We start from the raw sequence: 23,810 nt of genomic DNA, 5'->3' as shown, positions 1-23,810 counted from the left end.
CCTGCCACGTAGGTTAGGCAAAAAGAGACACGGCTGTGTCTCAAGGTCACCCAGGAAGTATCAGGGCTATCTACGAATCTGAACTTGGGTCTCCTTCAATACTTAGTGCCGTGTCATATTGCCTGAACTGGCAGTATATAAATGCATGCATATATATGCGCATATGCCAATGTTTTAATTTTATTTATTAAATAGTTATTCTATCCTTCCTCACAAAGGAGACCAGGGAAGCAAAAACAAGCGATAAAGCCATAAAAACATCTTACAGCCCATTCCAGTACAGATGCAGACAGTGAAAGATCTCAACTTAAAAGGCTTGTTGGAAGAGGAAGGACTTCACTATTCAAGCGGAGGGGATTCCAAGGGTGGGTTCCACAACTGAGGTGCTGGAAACTGAGTTCCGGAGAGTTCCAGCTGAAAAAAAGCCCTGGCTCTGCAGATTCACGTATCCGAATATCCGGCTTTCTTACTTTCTTGGTTGTTTCTGCTGTGCTGGTCAGTGGTGGCCATTTTCAGGCAGCAACTATGGAAGAGGGGAGTGATAGTTGACAAATCAGAGAGCGGGGGGGGGGGGTCAGACAAATCAGGGAGCAGGAGAAGTCGGACAAATCAGATTGGGGTTTTTTTGTTTTTACTTTGTCTCTCTTTTGCTGATTGGCTGTAGTGATTTCAGGACAGAGGGGTGGGGTTGAGGAGAGACATAGCAAACCCTGCATTACAAGTGTTCCCATAAGAAATAATGGAAATTGTGGGCTCATTATGTGAACAACTTCCTGGGGACACATTATGTTTGTTAAGCAGGAGTTGCATGTATATGCTATTTATATGATTTTTTATATTTGTTTTGATATGCTCTGAAGGCAGCTTTTAAGTAAAAAATTGGCCATAGCATGTTGGGCTGCTCTGAAAACAAAATCAAATTTTTCAGCATCTTGAGATACATCCTCTTTTGCTTTGGGGTACTATATATATAAATGACACGTCCAGCATGTTATAGAACTTAAGCCACCAATGGAACACTGGAAACACATCATACAAGTTGTGGTGGATAATTAGGAAAGCAATAGAAAATAAAATTGCCAATATGGTATAGCGTCTTTATAACAAGTCTATGGTGCTCTCAAACTTGTAATACTGGGTTTGTGCTATAGTGGTGCTATTGACATTCTGCTCATGCAATAGGACTTCTAATTCCTCTCCTATCCCTGCCCCCCCTAAATGAAAACTGTTCCAGATGGTCCGCCAACCCTCTAGAACAGATTTTTAAGGGGAGAGAAGGGGCAGTACTGTTGCACAAGTGTAAGACTTGCAGGAGCAAAATGGCAGCATTGTACACAACCGTGTACTGCTCTGGTTATTACATCTCAAAAAGGATAGTGTAGAACTGGAAACGGTGCAGAATAGGGCCGCCAACAATCAAATCAAATTCGCAATGAAGTAAGAAAAAATTAATGACTTTATTTTTATTTATTTTTTTTAGTTACGTTGGTGACCTGAGGTGCTAAACTCTCAACACCAACAAAGCAAGTGTGCATAAGAACGTACAGAATGAAATGCAACCAAAAATAGGAAGTAAAACAGGGGTTGGGATGTTTTAGACATGAAAACAGGTACAGTACACAATTTCCTGTTACACTGCACACACGCCAACAATAAAACAGTCTGAATATCAGAGTTCCCACCTGTCCCAAGGGGAAGATACCACAGTTCCTTGGGACAGGGTTGTTTCACATACATACTTCTTTATATATATATATATATGTATAAAATTAAATTACTGCAATGCCATCAAAACATGACATCCCTTCCTCCAATAGCTTTAGTGACATTCTCATCTACCTTCCTTGCTTATGAAGCTCCACTGCTAGTGCTCTCGAAGGCAGCAATTCTTTGGAAGCCTTCTGTCCTCTTATCATGCATTGAGAGAGAAATACCCTCCTCTACCTCTTCATATCAAACAGACTGTTTCGTGGTACATTTTTATTGCAAACAATCACAGCATTTTCTTTTTTAAACATGAGGTTGGAAAACTAATACACCACTTTCGTCTCAGGGCCCAAATGTAAACATTCTGTTAAATACATTTTCTTAAAACCTTGCGGGGAGGGTATCAACTGTTTTTTGTTTTAGTTGGCCATAAAAAGAATTTGTGCTACTGGGTCATGCAACTCTGGATATATTTGTTGATGCTCTAAAATGCCTTTGACCTGGATGTATTTTAAAAAACAGATTAAAAACCCAGAGGATGCAGCAGGTGTGCTTGTTACTTCTGCATTAGCACCGTGTCATAAAAGGAGGGCCAGACACTGCATTTAAAGAAACCTCTTGACTGACAGCAGGATCAAGCACAATCAACACAACATATTACAGGAAATGTTAAGAGTGGAAGAGGAAATATGATTAATGCTGCTGGTGCTATCATGGGCTCTAAAAACCCCTCTCCTCTCTCTGCAAGGGAGTCTTAGCTGCCCAAAAGAAGTCTGGGCTAACTAGAGGCAGAGCTACACAGCTGCACTGGAGCTGGAAAGGACTTTCCCTTCCACTTTCTCAGACAGACTGTTCTACTCTCATTCCACATGCAGCTATAGGCAGCTTAGGAAGAAGCTTAGCGTGTCAACGTTTTCCTACAGTGAAAAAATTCAAAGAACAGATAGAAGTGAGTTCAATTACGACCACTTTACAGAACAATCCATTTTCTCAGTTCCATTATAAATTGCACCAGGCACAGCAGAAATAATTAATGCAAATTCCGATTTGCCTCTTTCATGTGGCTAGACACCAAATTTTAACAACTGAATTCTAGCTCCATCCTAAACGAAGGGGAGCTTAACTTCCATTTTGCCATACACTCCCCTGTTGGTCTCTATGGATGTCTAAGATGCTGTCTGAGACAACTGAAGTTATATGTTCTTTTTCTTCCTCAATTAGGGGTGGCTAACCTTCTACTCTCATTGGACTCCCATCAGCCCCATCCAGCATGCTCAGTAGTCAGGGATTATGAGAATTGTAGTCCAGTAATATTAGGAAAGCCAGAAATTAGTCCCCCCCCCCCCCCGTTTTGAAAGCTACAAATAAACACCAGTCCTAGTGAACACCCCCCCCCCCAAGTCTCATGAACCATGAACACACGAGTGCTGCTTGTTCTGGGACTATATGTGGTATGAATTCTGCCAGTGTAGCATCACAATCTTTCAATATCTTAATATTCAACAAATGCCAGGCATGGTACCCCTTTGGCATAAAATCTTCTGACACTACATTTCAACACATGCTGTTGCTTCAACAGCTTTCTGTTCAGCGTCATCAGTACTGACATTTTATTAAACAAGGAAGTGGATGGGTGTTTTAAAACCTTTCCCCATTTTTTCTTTCTAGTCTTTCCTGTTTTGAAAACACAGCATTTCCTGTTTTGAAACCTAGAGATAAGATGGTGGCTGCTTTAAAGGACATGCCTTTTTCTTGGGATGACTGCTTCCCTAAAAAAAAGTTAATTAAAAAAATAGTCTGCACTTTGTTAGGAGACTAGAACTACTGTACAGCTTTCTTTCTTTAAACTAAGCCCAACTGGAGCTAAAAAATGCGAATGGAAAATTCTGTTTGTGGCAGGTCGGCACTTTTGAGAAAGTTATTGTGAAAGACATGGTGTGCTTATGGAACCTCTCAGCTGGTTATAGACAAGAGTCTATTCTGTGTTATTTCCTATTTGCTACTGTACTGTAAGACCTTTTTCTGAGCCAACTGAATGAAGGCCTAGGACAAAACCAGGGGGGCTTGTGCTAATCCTTCCCTTGGGAGGCAGATTTTTACAGAGCCAGCATGTGTGGGTTTTTTTTAAATATATGGGGTAAAGTGGCAATGCCACAATTATAATTACAAAAACCTTAAACAGCAGTAGTTAAAATAAGCACAGGTTTGCCATTCAGGGACAGAGGGTATGGAGTGCAGGAGCAAAGTCTGCCATCACTACTCAGCTTTGTGAGCTCTCTTTGTGAGGATGCAGCTTAATTGAGAAGACACCTTACCTGGGAACCCTGCCTGCATATTTCCTAGGGTTGCCCCTCAACGTGGTGCAGGGACAAGTCCAAAGTACATAAAAGCATCTCCTCTCCACATCAAAAGTAGCGTGTAACTGTGACAGCATTAATAGAACTCTAATAAATAGGTACAGGGAAAGGGAGAACAGCAAATTAAAAATAGGAACAACAAAAGAAAAAGGTTGGGGAATGCAGCAGGCACACAGATTCACCACTCAAACATTTGCTCACTTCTTAAAAAGGTATAAAACCCAAATCTTTCAAGTATTAAAAAATAAGTTAATAGACATTAAAGGGTCTAAAGTGACTAAAGGGCCCGGGTAGGTCTTTTGCTTCATTTCCAACGTGCAAAAAATAATAAAGATATATATCTATAGATATAGATATATACGCAAAAAACAAAAACCCATTGAGAGTCCATTCTTGGGGGATTCGAAGCAAGGGGTTTCATCCAAGCGTTCCCGCAAACTGCTTCATAAGTAACCCATTTTCAAAATCAGCACTTTCCAGTGTCAAAATTGTCACAAGGTTCACAACAGAGCAGTCTACTGTCAATGGAGACAGAAAAACTGTGACTTTCAGTCCAGAGCACTGCGTGGCAGAAAGGGGGGTGTCTTACACACTCTTCCCCTCTTAGAACAATGGCAACTTGTGGAGGCTGCAGCAAAGAGAGCTAGTCCACTGGAGCCTGTATCTTCTGTAGAAACCACACAGGGCAAGTATTTCATGTCAGCCAGCCTTCCAAGTCTCCAGTCCTCTCTGAATTCAGGGTTCCTCCATACCCAGACAATAATGGCAGCTTCAGGCTTCTTTGGTGAGGAGAACCTTAAACATACACACAGTGTGCTCTGGGGTACAGAGTGGTTTGCTCTCCCGTGGGCTGCTGCAGGGTGATGCTTCAGAAGAGAGTAGCCACTTCTCGCCTTTGTATTTCAAAACGAAAACAAGAACACAACCAGCTAAGTAAATATGAAACGGACAAGCTACGGCCCACCTGAATTGGTTAAAGTTGTGGTGTATTTTTATTTTTTTTAAAATAAAATGTTTTCATCTCATTTTTTAGCCTCTCTCAGAGATCGCAAAAACTCAATGGCCTCTTTGCACAGGTCCTTGAGGAAGGCACACAACCTCAGCTGACCACCTCAGGCTTGGGGTTTGCAGGCCTCATACAGGCCTCAGCACTTTTTGATCCAACCCCCTCTCAGGAAGAAGCACTCAGGCGCTGCAAGAACCCTCAAGAGGTTTCTGTGCCAAGGTATCTCCTCCATCCAGGCAGCTCCAGCCAACTTGGCACATGCCAACTGGACAACGCAGATCGGCAGACGAGTGCGCTGCTAAGCTCAGGACCAGTTTAAGTTGAATCCCTTGGACAGCATGACTGCCTCTAGGTCCTTGTCTTCTTCCTTCTCCCGGAGTCGCTGCTCTTCGAGGAGGGCCACAAGAGAATCTCTCTGTTCCACCACCTCTAGCATTTCATTCAGGATCCTTTTCTCTTCTGACAACTCTTCATCTGTCTTTAGGTGATCTAGGAAAGAAAGGGGCAAGCAGACTTGTCAAACTAGCCAAGGAAGTAGCTGGGGCTTTCTACTGGGAACCAGAGTACATCGATGAGACTTACCTTCCACTGCCATCCTCTCCCGAAGTTCTTGCTGTAGTCGGCTTTGCCTGTCCTCCAGCTCCAACTCCCGAGCGCTGCAAGGAGAGAAGAATAGGCAAATGTCTGGTTTGGGTTGTTTCAGCAGCAGTCTAAGCTACTGGCTTAAAAATCTAACATGCTCAGGTAGTAAAGTGTTCCCTTTCAGTACTGATTGTAAGGCAACCCTTCAGTTGTACTAAGAACCTTGTTCAGAACAACCTCCTTTGATGAACATACATGTTGGTTTTTCACCTAAACCCATGTTGTGGAATGGTCAGAAAGGCAGATGAGAAAATAACAGGAAAATGCCAAGTCACTCCATCTGGCCCCTACTGCCCACTGCACATCAGGGCTGAGCTGCAAGGGACAAGATCTTCCTTCTTACACTGACCTTATTTGGAATCATGAATGCGAAGGAAATGCTAAGAGAACCAGGTCTCAGAAGCAGATCACTTCATCAATTTTATAAAATTTTATTTTACTTCGGGCGCCTATGGGTCTCCAGAGCAACAGGATTCCCATCTGTACATTGTCATCACATCAAAGGTGAAGACAGAAACAAGTTCCATAATGTATCTCTGCCTGGGGATAGTTGCCTCGTCTTTCCCCTTCTTTGCGTGGACCAAGCATGCAGAAATTCCTCTCCTTACTCACAATATCATGAGCTCTGACTCATAGCGCACTAAGGCATTCTTCTCTTGCACCAGCTTGAACCACTCCTGCATCAGCTTGGGGTCGTCCTTCTTCCCCATGCCTGCCAAGAGAACAGTTTAGGTCAGCTTGGAGAAAGATTCCCGCCATTTCCATAAATCCAGCAGGCAGGCAGGCAGGAACAAAAATGGGAGTGGGGCAAAATGTGCAAAGAAAGCTGAGCTAGATGCTGCCAGAGCACTCTTGTCAGATCTGCTTGTTTAGTTTGTCTATGGCACACAGGAAGGAGGGTCACCTCCAGTAAAATAAACAAAAAAACCCCACTGGATCCATGTGCCCTGAATCTACCTTCCCCATCACATCTCCCGCCAAACCAATAGCCATAATTACAGTCACTTTTCAGTATTTTTCTACTGTTGTCCTTTTCAATTTGGACACTTTCAAACATAGCTCTGACACTTTCCAACACTTTCCAACAAAGCCTACCTGTTTCAAGCCATGTTTTCTCACTCACACCTTAATCAACACCCATTTGTCCACTTTACATATAACTATAGAGCAATTAGTGAACAGTTCCTTGATGGGCTGTTTCAGAGTTGATTCTGGCTCCTACAAGTATTGTGGTCTTACGTGCTGTGCTCTCCCCTTTTCAAGCCACCTGCATTAACTTAATGACTGAAAGCAACCAGTTCCTGACCACTGCTATCAATAATTTCCCTTCCTCTTGGCTTTATCAGTCACACCAGGCAGATCTGCCTCAATGTGTCTGCTAGAGATCCCTCACTTAAACAAAAAACACGTATTGTGTGGCATAAATGCAGGTTCAATCAGTTGAAGTTCACCAGCTCAAGACCACTAGTGCATGGTAGAAAAGCACAAGAAGAAAATCTGCTCACATAAAAAGGAAGAGGAAGCATGGTACCTTCCCAGGTATAGTCATACCTCGGGTTGTGAACGTGATCTGTGCGGGAGGCACGTTTGCAACCCACAATGCTGCATCTGCGCACACAATGTAAAGCAATTCAGCGCTTCTGCGCATGGGATCATTTTGCGCTTCTGTGCATGCACTGAAACCTGGAAGTAACCCGCTCTGGTACTTCCGGGTTTGGCGCGGTCCGCAACCTGAAAACACGCAACCCGCAGCGCTCACAACCCGAGGTATGACTGTATTTCAATAAAAGCTTAATCAATGAAAACCAAGCTAGTAGACCCAGTAGCAAAGCCTGATATGAAATAAACAGCATAGCCATTTTATGTTATTTTAGAGAGCTACATCCACAACCCATATCTAGTAATGAAATATGCAGCTCTTTATGGGTAGCTGTTTGGATTCAGATCCTAAAAATCAGTTTGGAAGCAAGTGAAGCCCTGGTTATGTGCTCCAGGTGATCAGGGTCTTGGCCTAACCACTGTAGGCCCAGAGGGATTCCAGCTGTTTCCTGTACCTATCAGATTTCACCATCCTATCAGAGGTGTCAATAGTTTAGGAAACTAGTATATGGAAAGAACACAGTGAAGTTGCAGACAGGGTTAACTCCTGTTTCTCATCCATACCATAGATGAGTTCTCATCTCATATAAAACTAATGGGGACATCTATTCTAAGGAAAATATGATGCAAAATTTGTGCCTACTTATGTGCAAATGGCAAAATATTTGTATTAGACACTATTCTAATTATTCAAAAATGCAGACTCTTCTTATGGGGTTATGGAAGCCCAAGGGCGACACTCTAGAATGGGGATGGCCAGCTACCAAGTCAGATCCAGCTACCAAAGCAGCATTATCTGTTCCTGGTAGTGCTTGTCAGTATTGGATGACACTGACTAATGCGTGATTTGTAACTGAGGATGCCTTTATGCAGCAAGACATTATTTCCCATCACGGTCAAGAAAACAAAATGGTCCAGAGGTTCTTGGTAGCCCTGTTCCTACCACTTATTCTCAGGTAACGAGAATTCTCCTCCTCTTTCAAAACCACCAACACAGCTCCAGAACACGAAAATCTCACCCTAGCCAATCATGGCTGTGGATGGCTGTACCTATCCATTGCTTGGTCCCAATTAAGCCTCTCTGAGCATCTCTGCACAAGGTGCCCTCATAGCCATGGTGGAAAGAGAGAAGAAGCTTACACATGCAGATGCCCAGTGCATTGGAGCCATGAGAAGCACTGGGGAATCTCCCCACCCTTTCCACTGTGAGGATAATCAGAAAAGAAACTTCTGCACAAAACAACCAAATACATGTCAACACTGACCTATGGAAACTTTTGTTCATTTGTGGGATGTAGATTTTTTATTATTATTATTTTTAGACAGCCAATGAGCAGAGGGAGAGGCAGGGGTGGGGAGGAAAGATGAACAATTGATGAAAGCACACCATGAAAAGCAGAGAGAGTGGTTAGCCGAAGTTATACATGGCGGTCACATTCCACCCCTTTTCCCCCATGCCTTGGGAAATGGAAACACTTCAGTGGGAATCTGGTTCCACTTGGGATAAAGAAGATGCTTAGCAAGATACGGACTGCAGGAGACCAGTCTAGATTATGGCAGATCAGGAGGGTGCCTTTTCAAAGCCAAGGGTTGTTGGGGAAACCAGTCATTACAAAAGACAGTATGCCTTTAACCCATGTGTATTATTTTTTTTAAAGGAAGTAGACTCACACCCCACTCCCCTGCAAGATCATCCAACACGCCAAACAGAACCCTTAAGGCATGAAACTGATGCCACTACAGTCATTTCTGATCAATTGCGCCAATAAACTTCAAGACTATCCTTATCCCCACAATGCACAGCTGAAAAAAGGATACTGTACCTTTACGATCCTGCCAGACACACTTCATAACAAGGTTGTTATAGAAGGTTTCTTTGAGATTGAAGGAAAGAAAAGTTTGGCGGTGAGCCACTTGATATTGTTGCTAGCTCACTAGTGTCTCTACACCAATCCAATGGCGGTTTGGGAACGGAATGGAGGGAATGCAAGAAATTACATTACCTTCATGGGCACAGCAAGGGCAGAAGGAGAGAGGTCTACGGCGTGGTGTCCCGGCATTGGGCTCAACTTCAATAGAACCAAAGATGGGAGAGGAAGAAAGGAAGGGAAGAGGAAGTTGGAAGTGGAGAGGAAGAGAGGAGGAGAAACAGGGTGAAAATAAACAGACAAGCAAAAGGACAAAAAAGCACAAGAGTGAGAAAGAAAGGAAACAACAAGAAGAAGTAGAAAAGAAAATAATAATACAAGAAATGGAGAAGCAGAAACAAGGGGAACAGTCTACAGATGGAACATCCTTTGTCAACACGAATAATGGAGAAGAGCAGACTGTGGCACTGGGAGGGGAAACAGTGTGGGCCACAAAAGTTACTGTGATAATGGGGAAATGCCAACATTTGACATTTCTTGTGCTTGGTGACTTTTCACCCCCCATGTCACATGGTGCAGTTAAGAGATAAAAGCACTAAGAGGAGGGTGGACAACATTAAGTTTCTAAAAGACCAGGAGAGCAAATAGGTTTTAAAAGGCCATCTTGAAAATTAGCTTGGCACATTCAATGTGGTTTTTTTGTGACATTGTCCAAGGAAGTAGGTTGACAGTGGCAAGTATTATGTGTTTAGTAAACAAAGGCAGATCATGGCGCAAAACAGGACTGACTGCCTATGATGGGCAAACAAACCAAGACTAAACCAGGGATACAGAACCTGTTGTCCCCCTGCCCCAAAAGATTTTGGATTCTCATTCACCCCAGTCAACATGACCAACAGTCAGGGTGATGAGAGCTGTAGTCCAGCAACTTCTGGAAAGCCAAATGTTCCCCTATCCTGGGTCTAACCAAAGCCTTGACCGGTATTTTACACATATTCATGCATAGTTTGTATTTCTGGCCCTGCCAATATCAAGGGTAGACAGAAAGTTGAGGACTATGCCCCACTGGTATGTTTGTTTGTTTGTTTGTTTGATTGGGGGGGAGAAGTTTGAGTATGTGGCAATTAATTAGATAAAACACAGTAAATTAACATTTCCCAAATTTCTGATAAAAGAGGTAGTTTGTATTAAAAAATAATAAAATGGGAGGAATACTTCTCAAACTTACACACTCTGATGCAGAGAATAGCCTCTTCCTATGGGTTGGCACTTATAGGAACCATCAATTATCCAATGAATTCCTCAGTTTGGGAATTATTGCGGTAGATTATACATAAAGAGATGAATAATCTTATAGAATAGAGATGAGGAACTGGGTGCTGCTGTGTACAGAAGCCCCAGCAACCAGCTGATCACTGGGGCTTGAACAGCGCAGTCCATGGTGCTTTGTTAACTCCCAGTGATCTATATATTACAGAAAGACCTGTGGCCCATTGACTAATCTGTGAGTAGGATGGAAGTGAAAGAAAAATGCCACTGTGTAACAAGGAGTGACTGAATTTATAAAAAAGAGGACATTCATAACCCACTGGAATCAGATCTACACGCACATATAATGGAGAGGGAAAGCCTCAGTTCTCATTTACGAAGATAAGGTCTGGGAAGGGAAGAGCTTTTAGAAGGGACCATCACAGAACTAGAGCAGTAACACACAGGACAGACCAAAGTTAAAAGGGAGGAGGCACATCAGTTTGCAAATAGTGTGTGAATGAGCAATGTGAATCTCTCAACAGGAAGAAACATGTAAACTCAGTGTGAAAAGGGTTAAAAGTACCGTACATCACATATACATGTTACATGCTGCCCATCTGTACGTGAAGACTCATCTTGTTTGAAGACATTCCATAGTATCCCCAGACAACTTTCTTCTCTCTCCCCCCCCTTCCAAAAAAACCAAACAACCAACAAATTGAATGCCTTAAAAGTATTTTTGTCGCTTGGGAAAGAGATCCATGAAAATCCATGTAGTGTAACAATGGACACAGGTTTTTCTTTAAAGTGGCAATGCAATGGTGCTTTGTTTTTACTTCACAGGTCTCCTTCAAGGGCTAGTCTTGGATAGATATGTATTCCATTCTTAGTATGTGTAAAAAATACAAGAATACAAGTGGGTTGCTTGGATTAAATGGTTCTAAAATGCACAGTCAAGCTGTACACCAAGGGAAATACTCTCTGAATATTCTTGCATTTGCTGAAGTTCTTCCTCAGTCATGATTAAGGTTAAGATGACCTTTATGTTTTGCTTTGAACTGGGTGGATTCCATTGTGTACTGGGCTGCTACTAGACCAGGCTTCTATGCAGATTCAGTGTGTATCAAGGCTATATATGGAGCTTCTACCACTTCCATGGTTGCAGCAACCTAGTTCTAGCTGCCACACTCAGTGATACAGATCCTGAATGAGTGGTGGCAACCTGTGGCCCTCCAGATGATGTTGGGCTGCAATTCCCATCACTCCTGACCACTACACATGCTAGCTAGGGCTGATGGGATCTGTAATCCCACAAGATCTGGAAGGCCACAGGTTTCCCATTCCTGTCCCACATGCAGACGCCAGTTCACATAACAGTACCTCTATGCAAGCACAGACCACCTCCCAATTTTGAAGGCCATTGCATGGGATCTCACCTGAAGCTTTCCAGGTGAGATAACAGTGAATTGAGCTTGGAGGCAAAACCACTGCTAGTGCAAACCATGGTTTGACATAATATCTTAAGTATCTCCATGGAGCCCCCCGACAATCCCCTCCGTCTATGGTGTAACTAAGTCAGTTGGAACCACAGGATACCCTTGCTCCCAGAGTCTGATACTGGAGTCAGCAGAGACGGGTTTCAAGAGATAAGGCAGACTGAAATATCAACTATGGAGGGTGGAGGTTCTTGGGCTTATTCCACCACATCGATAGGCAGGCCTCTTGCTACTATTGTCAATAAACCTATATCCAATAGCTACAATGTTTTCCCCCAACAGTACCTGCAGCAGAAGTTGGACCATTAATAGAATGTCTTATCCAACTCCATGGATAATCCCCAGAGAATATTCATAGCATCCGATTAGTAAAGATGTGTTGAATAGTCCATTATGTATACAGATAATTCAATAATATACTGTAAATGGATAAATCCTTTCTCCGCATCACTGAACTTAAAGCAAAAAAAGATCACAAAGGCTACTAGACAGAAAACATTTCTATTGCTCGTCAACAAATGCCTATATTAGCAAGTTATGTGTAGCACACAGACCGCCTGAAAGTACACTCAGAACAAAATGTCTAATAATTTATAAAAGCTCCCATTTGCCAAGAGATGATGATTCACCACTGGTAACTGACTAGTGAGAGACTATTTAAAAGCCTGAAGCAATTTGTGAAATACATATCTTATTGAAAAACTAGACTGATCCCGTGATCCCGATCAACTTTTTGCTACGCCAACTAGGATCAAGCGGCAACTCCACTCACTTTGGGTTTGGTCAAGAAATGCCTTCAAGTACCATGCAGCAAGGCATCAAACTTGAACATGATCACACCATCCTTTTTGTTCTGCTTAGGACATGAACTGAAATAGATCTTATGTAGCTCAGATACTTGCAGAGTTCCAACACAAAGAATGCATCCAGCAAAAGATAATTATTTAGTGTATGTTTCCAAAACTAGAAACAAAAATGCCCAAGCTAAATGAATCTTGGAATCCAGTTCTATGCATGTTTGCTTGGAAGTACAGGTGCCTAAGTTCTGATGCAATGCACAGTCATCTTGCATTAACTGAACTACAGTTGTATCTTGGAAGTCGAATGGAATCCGTTCCGGAAGTCCGTTCAACTTCCAAAACCAAAGTGCAGCTTCTGATTGGCTGCAGGAAGCTCCTGCAGCCAATCAGAAGCTGCAGAAGTCCTGTCAGACATTTGGGTTCCAAAAGAACATTTGAAACAATCACTTCCAGGTTTGCGGCATTCGGAAGCCAAAACATCTGAGTTCCAGGGTGTTTGGGATCCAAGGTACAAGTGTATTACCATTGCAAAAAAAGTTGACAGTAAGACGCATGAGACCCAAAGATGTTACTTTATTACCATAAATGTCTCCCTTTTGTTTAAGCACTAGGTAGAGGTACAACTTACAGTGGATTATTGTAGGGTTCCATATGTCTGAATTTCTTGGACACCACGTTGTTTTGGCATTTTTGTAACAAAAAAAAGAAAAGCTCCTGGTTTTTGAAATATGGTAACCCTAGATTATTGCAGCACTAAAATAACTTTAAAACAGATAAACCCACTGTACAAATGCATGCACACATATGTGCACTGGATGCTAACACTGGATACAAACCCAAATTCCATACATTTGGCTGCAGTTAGTCTTCTGCATATGATACCGTATGTGATATATAATAAATATGAACCACCCCTTCCCCCCTTTTCACTGGATATTGATAATCAGCCTATAAGTGTGATGTATTCAAATCGGCATGCATAATGGTATCATATGATCACTTAAGTTTGGCATCAGATGTTCCAAAACTCAAGAATTCACTCAAGAGTTGGAGAAGGGTGTCCTGCATTATGCATCACCAGGCAAAAAAGTCAAGTCAGGGAACTGAAGCAAGGGTGACTGCTGAACCACTGAGTAGTAGTAGTAGTAGTAGTAATAATAATAATAATAATAATAATAATAATAATAATAATAATAATTTACATTTGTACCCTGTCCATCTGGGTAAGGTGAATCCAGAGAGAAGTGAGGAAGTATAAATTTCTATTTGAGCCATGTTTGACCCTCTGCATTTTAGTCTGAACATCTCTCTTGTGAACATCTGTCAGACCTGCCCCTCCATCTCTGATCAACTCTGTTTTATAATCAATTATACCTCCCCTTTCTTCCAGTGCAAGATTACTCAGCCATAAGCCTGGCATTAGCATCAAATGCTGATAACCATGTTTTCCTCCTGCTACAGAGTCCTTGGAACTGACTCCTTACATGCCAAGAGACCAGTACTGCCTCTACACTCCTTGATACTGTTGGCTACACCACTGCCTTCTTTTGCCCTGGTTTGCTAGTGCTTAAAAATAATTATTCCAATATCACTTAAGAGACATCCAAAAAGATTCTGGCTAGTGGATACATTTTACTATTACACAATAAAATTGAAAATTAATTTGCTGTACAAGCTAAGGATAAAAACAACATGCATTCAACCCAATATCATCAAGACCTCCTGATCGTTGTCCCAAGGTGAAATATCCCCCCCCCCACCTCCATAATGACAGTTCTAAAGTCCCTGGTATACCAGAAGGCCTCTGCCTAGGCTTACTACTAGGGGATGCTCTGAAAGGACCTTGCAGTGGGTTCCTGAGCCACCCCTGGCAGAGAAGCCCAGGCAAAGTCAAAGGGGGAGGCTGAATCAACCCCTCAGGCTTCAAAGACATTGGGGACAGAGGATCCAGCCCAGGCAGCTAGTCAGTGAGAGAATGCACACTTGGGAGTGCAGTGTTGCTGTGTAATTATTGAGTCAAAGGCTCATTGTAACTAACAAAACTCAAGAGCAAAGGCTCTTACGGCAGACTCAAGCACCTGAAGCTGGTGATGGCATGGTTTGGGAGTCTAGGCTATATCAGGCTTCATTTGGAGTCTGCTGCTTGTTGAAGACAATCCACCATCCAGCTCCTTACTTCTGAACCTGACTCCTTTGCCTCCCCCTGCTTCCTTCTTAGAGCTCATCAGTTGCTGAACCCTGGACCCCAATCTTACCAATGCTGTCCTGGATTACTTTTGGACTAGACGGATCCCTTCTGACCTTGGTTTGATCCTGGCACAGCTTTCCGGAGTCCCCTTGCTAAGGTCTGGTGATACCATGGCTGGGCTTTATTGTGCAATCTGCCTCCATCTAACCCACTGACCCAGCTGGAGTATGAGTCTGACCAAAGGGTTTGGAGCTTAGCACCAATAGCCCTGAATGTAGCCACTGGAATTTTGCTTCCAATGATGGATATTGGAGTCCAAACCAAGAATAATGGGAGACACCTTCATGCCAGCACCCGAAATTGCTGCTGGTGCTAAACACCTAACGTGATGAGAAGGAAATGCCTGCACTGAGCCCCTTCTCAGCACAACATCCTTCTCCTGTACTCACCAGGTGATCAAGCCATGACTGCTGAGCATTTCTTAGGCCATGCATATGCCATACAAGAACATGCGCAGGCATTCATGGGTGTGGCAAATATCTCTGCCATATATAGCAACTGTTTCTGTAGGGGTCCTAAGAATACATCTGCACGCTGAATCTCTCTCGTATCAAAGCAAGAGCATTTAGTAGCCGGATCACAAATGAACATATGCCCAGGGAATAGCAAGAATGTGGTTGGAACATGTTTCCTCCTTTATCTTGAGCAGAACCCATTGTGAATGCAGAAGTCAACTCAGGTTGAGACCCATTGGTTACATTTACTGGCAAGATGAAGGAGAGGACTTTCTTTCACCGCCTTTAGAAGTATATATAAATTTTAGCATTTATGCGGTGCTTTGTGAAGTGCCTTGGCTATTCAAACCAATCATCCTATTATATCTATTACAACAGGCATAGAAACATATTATATGCAACCATTTAAGGCAGCCATTATTAAGCCCATACTTCCCCAAGGTGGCTTAGTGAGAACAGCAGAGGTGAGGTCTGAACCAGGGATTCCCTAGCTGACAGTCTCTTAGCCCCTACGCTACCGTGACTCTGAGCACTCTGGCAGCCCTGTGAGGAAGTACTGAACAAACACCAGTCACAGAGGAGTATAAAAAGAACTAACACTACAAAGCCACGTGTGTCTTTTTCTGCACATAACACTGCATTTTATTTAAAGGGATACTGCCAAGTAGTGAAGTTTTCTGCTGGGGATTAAAAGAAAGAAAGAAATCAAGATAGATTAAAATAATAATGATCTTCCATTCGGAATTGTGAATTATTACTGCTATCTGGGCTGGAGTTGAAACTAGCAAAAATAAAAAAATAAAAAATGTCTTTAAAACCCCAAAAGTGTAGGGAAGAAGTAGCCATGGCCAATATTGCGTACATTTATCCAAACAGGAAATGTAGGGAACAAAAGGATATAATCGTGAGAAGCAAATGAGATTTATTAATTTACTTATGCTAGTTCTTTATGACAGAAAGTGAGGTTAGTTAATGTGAAAAACGACAGTGTCCCTTTAAATGACTCCGATGACTACTTTTTAAAGCCACTGTTAGCAAAAATGACAAGACTGCTGCCTTCAAGAGGGAATTAGGAAGGGAAGGGGGGGGGGAGGAGAAGGAAGTGTGGGAGCTGCATCAGCTAGGAGCAGGACCTGTTAGGTGTAACTTTGCATTAACCCTTTTACAGCTCTGTCTGTGGGCACACAATGCCCCCTAGCGGCACACTTGGAAAGAAACCCCACATAGGCAGAGCACTGGTCTCCAGAGAGGAGCCAGCAACTCCTTCTAGCAGTGATGTGACATTTTGCTTTGAGCAAGGGCTGGAGAGCCAACAGCATTTGCTCCACCTACTGATTGACTCCAGGTGAGTGGAGGCATGGAGAAAGGGCTTAAATCTTTCTGTTCTCTCCCACTACATGTTAAAACAAGAAATAGTTTGGTGGGCAAGCACCTCAGGCACTTAACTCTCCAAACTGACCTCTGTATTTAGCTTCCATGTTAGCTGCTGAAGTATGGAGGGAGAAAACTGGCAGAGCATTTTGCTGCTCACAATGGGGAAGAAAGGGTCTATGTCTCCTTTGCATGGAAGAAAGGTGCAAAATAATGAAAGGGGGACCCTTTGAGATTTGGGACTATGATAGGGCCAAGTTAGGAAATTCCTGGGGGCCTATAACCTCCTGGGCTACCACTTACCTATTTCTAAACTATGAGGGTTGAAACCACAAAACACTGTTGATCTCCTTAACCTGCAAACTGCCAGTCTGAAGAACACGGGTAGCTTGCTTGATTTTTATGGAAGAGACGCAGCAATAGTTCAAAAACATTAGTGATATACAAAAGTCACTTTAAGGAGACTTGGCAATACATCCTTCTGTCACCAACTTCCAAGGAGTAAGGACCAGAATTTAAGACACCTTGGAAAACAGCTGTAGTACCAAAGATGTGTTGAATCAGTCCTGCATGACTGGTAACCCACCATGTCAAATGTAGCCCACCAGGGTTTCAAGCAATATCTGATGTTCTGTTTTGCCTCAGACTGCAAAAACAGGAAGGCTATCAAGTACCTGCAATGTCATAATACATGACCGGTAAGCTTGATGGGACACAATTTGTGCTGGCCTGTGTTAAAGTTGTAATATTACTGCAGAGTGGGGGGGGGGTGTTATTCATAAAAAAGTCACTATACATGGGAGTGGGGGGGGGGGAGAGAAAGACAAAAAAGAGAAAAGAATAGGAACTATATCATGTTGTGGTGATCTTTGAGCGTGAACTTTACACAAGGAAAGAGAAAGAGCCTGTGAATATCATCTGAGGGCTTGTTCAAACTCTTTAATTTTAGAAATGACAGGGCATGTGCAACATTTGTGTACTCTCCTGGCCACCCACCCATTTGTAGGAACTCTAGCACTCAAATTGCAGTTTAGCAGTGCAGATTAAGTGTGATAATCTGTACAACTTTCCCTACAATAACAGGCAACGGTATTTAAAGGAGCATAGCATTTAAAAAGAAAATATAGCAGTCCTTATAAAGTGTAACAAAGTGTGTTGAGGGAGCAGCTGTCACTGCTTTGAGGGTTGGGGCAATCCTTGAGGGAGAATAAAGTATGTAAGTGCTAGATTATCTCTGGGAAGAAAAATCTAATCAATAGTTTGGATTTACTTATCAACAAAATGCATAGCACAACTAAGTTTAGGGGCTAAACTGGGGGTGGCTAACCTATGGCCCTCAATCAGTCCCAAACAGCATGGCCAACAGTCAGGGCTAATGAGAGTTGTAGTTCAACAACATCTCAAAGGTTAGCTACCCCAGGTTAAATGATGAAGTTTGAAAAGAGGCCATGATCCAGAGAGCTCCTTTAGCTAAAGTCTTGTACATGTACCCCAGAGGTCCCTCTGTTTTTCATTACAGCACCACCACCTGAAACTACATTCAAGCTACAACTACTTTTCACAGCAGACACTGACCACTGGCAAGAGCAGCAATCCCATGTCTCTCTTTCTCCTCTTCCTGGATCCCCTGAAATGCTTAGAAATTAAAAACATGCAACATATAATATTGCACTTCCTTGTCCCCCTCCATTTCATTGGCTGCCACAAAATGAATGGGAAGTCTTTCATTGCAATAATGTGGCACTACACATTTTTAAATGCCAGAAGGATAGTCAAATTAGAACACTGCGGCAAAAACATAGTCTTGCGGCACCTTAAATACTAACACATTTTTATGGCGTAACCTTTCATGGACTGAAATTCTTAAATGTCACCAATGGAGAGAGGAGGAGGAGATGACTCAGGCTTTTTTACCTCCATGTTTCAGAAATGGTTTCTCCAGTATTATTGTGTTGGAGGAAAAAGAAGGCACCCAGCTTACAAGAGAGTCCCCTGTGCATGCACAGAACTCAGCATGTGACACTTTGGATCAGGCCTCCAGTGAATCCCAGAATAAAAAAGGAAAAATTTCAAAATGTGTACAAAGGACAATTTGTTGCCCAACAAATTTTGAGTATTAAACTTCTTTCTCAGGAAAGGTTATTTTAAGTTGGTGCAGAGGTTTATCCTGGTGGGGAAAAGAGTAAAAAAATCAACCCTTGAGAAGGGGTTTAATATTCAAAAAGTGATGAGAAATAAATTCTCTGTACTTCTGCACATCTCTTCCACTTTCATTCCTGGTTGTTTTCCTACAGGAAACCACAATGGAAACCATTGCCGCCGCCCCCCGTCACTGGGGTGTTTTGCAAAAAGCCTAGACTTCATGTGACATGGCCCAATTGTGCACCTGACTGTTAACTAGATGGCTGGTGGTTCAAGCCCACCCTGGGAAGGCTGTGAGCAGGATTCCTGTATTGCAAGGCGTTGGACCAGATGACCCTCAGGGTCCCTGCCAACTCTGCAGTTGTGAGATTCTACGATTCCAAAACACTGCTCATTAAGGACTGCTAGTTCTCCTCCGAGCTGGAAAAGGGGTTGTGCCCTAGCCAATCAATTAGGTGCAAGACTGGTTTCTTCTCATTGATTGTGAGGAGCCAGGGATGGAAAGAAGTAGGTGGAGGGAGAGGGTGGCGGGAGCAGGTGTCAGCAGGGTTAGTGCCAGCAAAGAGGTTTCTGCCATACATACCACCCAGGTGCAAGTCGATGAGGTCACTGTAATAAGACTCTCCCCAATAGTCTACAACAAGGAATCGGTGAAGAGAGAGAGTTATTGGTTCAAGTACCCACCCCTGCTAGCCCTCCCCACTCCCTGCCCAGGATTCAAAGCACTCTGTAAGAGAAATTGCATACATAAGAGAAGCAAGACAGGGAAAGAGAGAGACAGAAACAGAAGAAACAAGAAATCATGCAACTCTATAATAAATATATACACATACATATATACGGTATATACTGTAAAGACAGGGGGAGGATAAAGTATTCCCTGGTAAATAGGCAGGGAGGACAGGCAGGCATGGATTTCCAGGCAGAGAAGGAGAGCAGGCTGGACTCTGTATGAGGATTTGTCACCTATACTGGTTTGTATCAAGATGAGACACTGCACTGTTATTTTGCGGGACATTAAGGAAGGATCCACAAACATTCTCCAGTAGGGAGGGAATTCGGGGAAGGATACATCTCCATTCAAGAGAGCAGGGGAAGGCGTTGGGCTGGGTCTTCTCATTTCATCCTTCTTTTTATTCAGCTACATTGTTTTGTGTTGGCTAAGCAACCAGAAAAGTACTAGGGTCTTCACTCTTGCAGCTTCTTTTTGGTAAGTTTTTTCATCTCCGGTGTAAATCCATAAACAAGCCCAATGGAATCTGGGATCTTTCATTTAAGACTGACCTTGGGAAAGCTAAGGGCATAGCCAACTCTTTGGTAACTTTTCTCACACATCTACATTCCTGCGATCACTTTCCATAAATGGCAGATACTGTTTTATAGGATGTGTTGTCAGAAGTAGGAAACATGAAATGGCCACATGGGCCATGGGTGTCTGGATTTGGGCAAGGAACTCAACACCATATAGCTAAGAAAAACTAAGCAGTTGCCATGCCCCTTCTGCAGAATGTAAGGGTTCTTCCCCTAAAATAAATATGTTCTACAAAGAGTCTCCATTCTGACCCAAACAAAAACCCCTCCAGTTTAAATAGGGCATCCAGTATGCCTAATAATCATGTCAATGTCTGCTGGGAGTATATAACATTTGGAAATCTTTATACATTCTGGTAAACTATGAAGAGCCTTATTAAAGCAGTAATGATGTATGCAACAGACTTTAGGGTCACTTAACTCAAGAGAACAAAAATATGTATGGATATTCTTAAAGCAGTTCTTAAATCCTCTGAACTGCTCATCATAAAGGGTTTCCTTATGTTTTCAGCATGGCACTTTTCAAATTAATTTATTTCTAATCAGAAATAAAATGTCAATTGTTACTTTAGTTTCAACCCCTGAGAAGGAAGCACCACGACAGACTCAAGAAAATTGGTGTCAGAGTTGGTCCAATGCTCAAAAATTTCACTTGGGTCAAGACAGGTTTGGACCTTCTATTATGCAAGCTGAGCCAGTTGGCCTCAGGTGCCAGATATTTTTGGGGAAACCATTAAAGGCCACCAAACTATAATTAATTATTATTACTACCAAGTAGTAAAGGGCACTACAGTCGTACCTCGGATCCTGAACGCCCTGGAACTCAGACATTTTGGCTCCTGAACGCCGGAAACTCAGAAGTGATTGTTCCAGTGTGCGAACGTTCTTTTGGAATCTGAACGTCTGATGGGGCTTCCACAGTTTCTGATTGGCTGCAGGAGCTTCCTGCAGCCAATCAGAAGCTGCAAATTGGTTTCCAAATGTTTTGGAAGTCGTACAGACTTCTGGAACAGATTCCATTCGACTTCCAAGGTACGACTGTACTTGGATTTTCTGCCTGGAATACCAAAGTGCATTGGGCTGTTTATGGAATGCACAAAGTATGTTCCTTTGACACATCACACAATAAAATGAACTTCAGTTTTCAATATATAAAGTAGCATAGAAAGTGTACAAAAGTGCTCCAGGCAGAAAATCACTTCCTATGTAAACACAATGTCTACATACGGCAAGGGCATGTATGCTGTGTGTTTATTACAACATGATAAGCACATACCATGTCTGTTTCACCACAAGAGCTTTTGTGTATTTGTCCCATGTTAAAGTGTGCATGCAATGCTCTTAACATTAGAAGCAGTTATCAATGTAGAATAAGTCTTGCATGAAATGGACACAAAATCCTAATTAACCCATACACAAGGAAGCTGTTTTAACAATAAAGAATGGGTAGTTTGGGGAAGGTGTTCTCTTCCCATCTGCATTACCAAAGCAGAAGCTCCTTTTCCAGCAAACCTATTACTAGCCATTAAGAGAATAGGGCTTTGTAACTGTAGTCTGCAAGGCATATCGGTTTGGCCAATACTACGTACGCTGCATAAGGCAGTCAAGGTTGTTTGGACAGTATACAGAAATAAGTTACTGCTGATATTGAAGGTGTGTAAGGAAAAAGAGGTTTTAAGGCACATGAAAATCTAAAAAATTAACAATTCTCTCATCTCAAGAAACAAGAACATGCCCCATTAACAGTCTATTTTTCATGGGATTACTGAATAAATCCTAAATTCAAAAGGCAATTATTAATACTCATAGGCACACCTGTGAGGCCCAAAAATTAGCCAGCCTTTTCATTTGTCTCTCCCTCTCCACTTCCCCATCACATTTTAGATATCTAAAGCCATCTCTAATAATTTTCTGCTTGCCAAAGCACCACCACTGCCCATGAAGTGTGGCAAGTAAAGCCCTCAGTTGTTTGCAAAGCTCCTCAAATTCTGATGACACCACCTATAAGGATGCTGGGGGACAATGAAATGAATGTCAGGTGACAAAAAAAGAGTTTGAGATGGCTGTAGACTGTTGAATGTAGAGGTGCATAATTCTTTCCATTCTTTTAAAACTATATACCTGCATTCATTTTATGAAACAATTTAAACAACAATATTTAAATAGTTGTAAAAGTATTCCAGGGATTAAGTTGGGCTGAGTACATTATTTGGCCCCAGCTGATGCTGTGAGCTACCACTAGCAAAACGCTGCACTCTGCAGTCCTACCAAAACATATTCTCTATAGATTCTCTCCCTTTCAAGTTGGAGGCAATCAAATTCTCTCTGATGCAACAAGAATGACTCTGAAAGCCTGCAAAAAGCATTTTAAACCAGAGTCAACTGCAGGATAAAATAAGCAAGTTTGGGCAGCTAGTGGTGATGGCACTATCAAAATGTACTCATTAACTAAAAAATGTTAATATCTGTATGTAGCTTTAGGGAAGACTGCCTTTGAAAATAAGGACAAGGTATGATGCTCAGTTTGTGATTGTGGTGCACTAGATGTTGCTGGTTTCAATCTTAAAGAGATTGAGTCCCACACAGTTCCCTCCCCGGGGCTCCCTTGCAGGTGCCAAGATCACTGTAGGCCACTCCCTGCAAAGTAATTTTCAACTGTAAGGATACATAAGGCTTCCTGAGGTCTAATCCACAATTATGGAATTCCTAATTTTTTAAGATTTGCCAAAACCTGGGTATCTAACACAGGTAGGGAAAGTCTCCAGTAACTGGGGTGTCATTTGGTGGTCAAGGATAGCACACAAGGGATTAAAAATTAATTCATCCTGTGTTGCCTTTGATATTGTTACATCTGTCTCAAATAGGCTGTTATTTACCAGGAAATTTCAGAACAGGGCAGGATATACATTGTAATAAAAAGAAATACATTGTAATAATTAAGTGTAATGTTCAGGTAGTATCTGTTCTTAGTGCACTGATCAAGTGACAGTATTGAGAATGCCTTGTCCGGTCACTTATAATCCTACACATTCATATTGGAAATTTCAGTGTGTCAATCCAAGCTTCAAATAAAGCAGAAAAGCAATTCTTCCAGGCTGTTTTGAGGAAAGTCAATTTAGTTACATTTCCTTCCCAAACTTCAGGTCAGTAAAACAAAAGGCATATCTCAAAATTAAGTTCAATTCATTTTCACCAAGTAGGTTGCCTCTTACACCTCTGGTAAATGGATCATGTGAAATAACCTGGCCCTTTGTGTGTTTGCCTCTACTCGTTTCTCAAGGAAGGAGTGTTAGGATATATCAAGCGAGGAAAGCATCATCTAACTATGTTCTCTCCCACGGATGAACTAGACATTATGGCACACAGGGCTACAGGTAAAACAGTATTCTCATTACTACTTCTTCCTCCCCTATAAGGTCTAGTGAAACTCACCATGTGATGTGGCACTGTCTTGCAGTGAGTTCTCTCACCTCGGCACCCAATGAAGGAGGGAGGGAGGCAGGGAAAGTCAAGAGTGACGACATCACGTTGCATAGCAAATTTCACTGGCCATTAAG

The 23,810-nt window shown here is 42.3% G+C and overlaps 1 protein-coding gene and 1 long non-coding RNA gene across 52 annotated transcripts in view; one reads left to right on the top strand and one right to left on the bottom strand.

The window, feature by feature from the left end:
• Positions 1-1,438: 1,438 nt before the first annotated feature.
• The window catches only part of MICAL3 (microtubule associated monooxygenase, calponin and LIM domain containing 3), a 197,538-nt gene continuing 175,166 nt past the window's right edge, over positions 1,439-23,810 (bottom strand). For 30 of the 50 annotated variants that reach the window (XM_083460864.1, XM_083460881.1, XM_083460867.1 and 27 more), the window contains 5 exons: positions 19,526-19,576; positions 9,315-9,380; positions 6,325-6,424; positions 5,653-5,726; positions 1,439-5,559 (listed from right to left, as the gene is read on the bottom strand). In XM_083460864.1, coding sequence (XP_083316990.1) covers positions 5,375-5,559; positions 5,653-5,726; positions 6,325-6,424; positions 9,315-9,380; positions 19,526-19,576 — 476 coding nt within the window. In that variant the 3' untranslated portion in view covers positions 1,439-5,374. The remainder of the gene's footprint in view (positions 5,560-5,652; positions 5,727-6,324; positions 6,425-9,314; positions 9,381-19,525; positions 19,577-23,810) is intronic. The other 20 variants (XM_083460892.1, XM_083460887.1, XM_083460889.1 and 17 more) reach the window with 3 other exon arrangements.
• Positions 9,387-18,875, top strand: LOC310687056. 2 transcript variants are annotated; one of them, XR_014516164.1, is made up of 2 exons: positions 9,387-15,366; positions 18,320-18,875. It is a non-coding gene; the product is annotated as an uncharacterized lncRNA (long non-coding RNA). The 2 variants fall into 2 exon arrangements; XR_014516165.1 differs by having other exon boundaries at positions 16,598-18,875.

This window comes from Podarcis liolepis (assembly GCF_965112155.1).
Source record: "Podarcis liolepis genome assembly, chromosome: 10".
NCBI lineage: Eukaryota > Metazoa > Chordata > Lepidosauria > Squamata > Lacertidae > Podarcis > Podarcis liolepis.
This window is presented reverse-complemented; position numbering and strand designations above follow the sequence as displayed.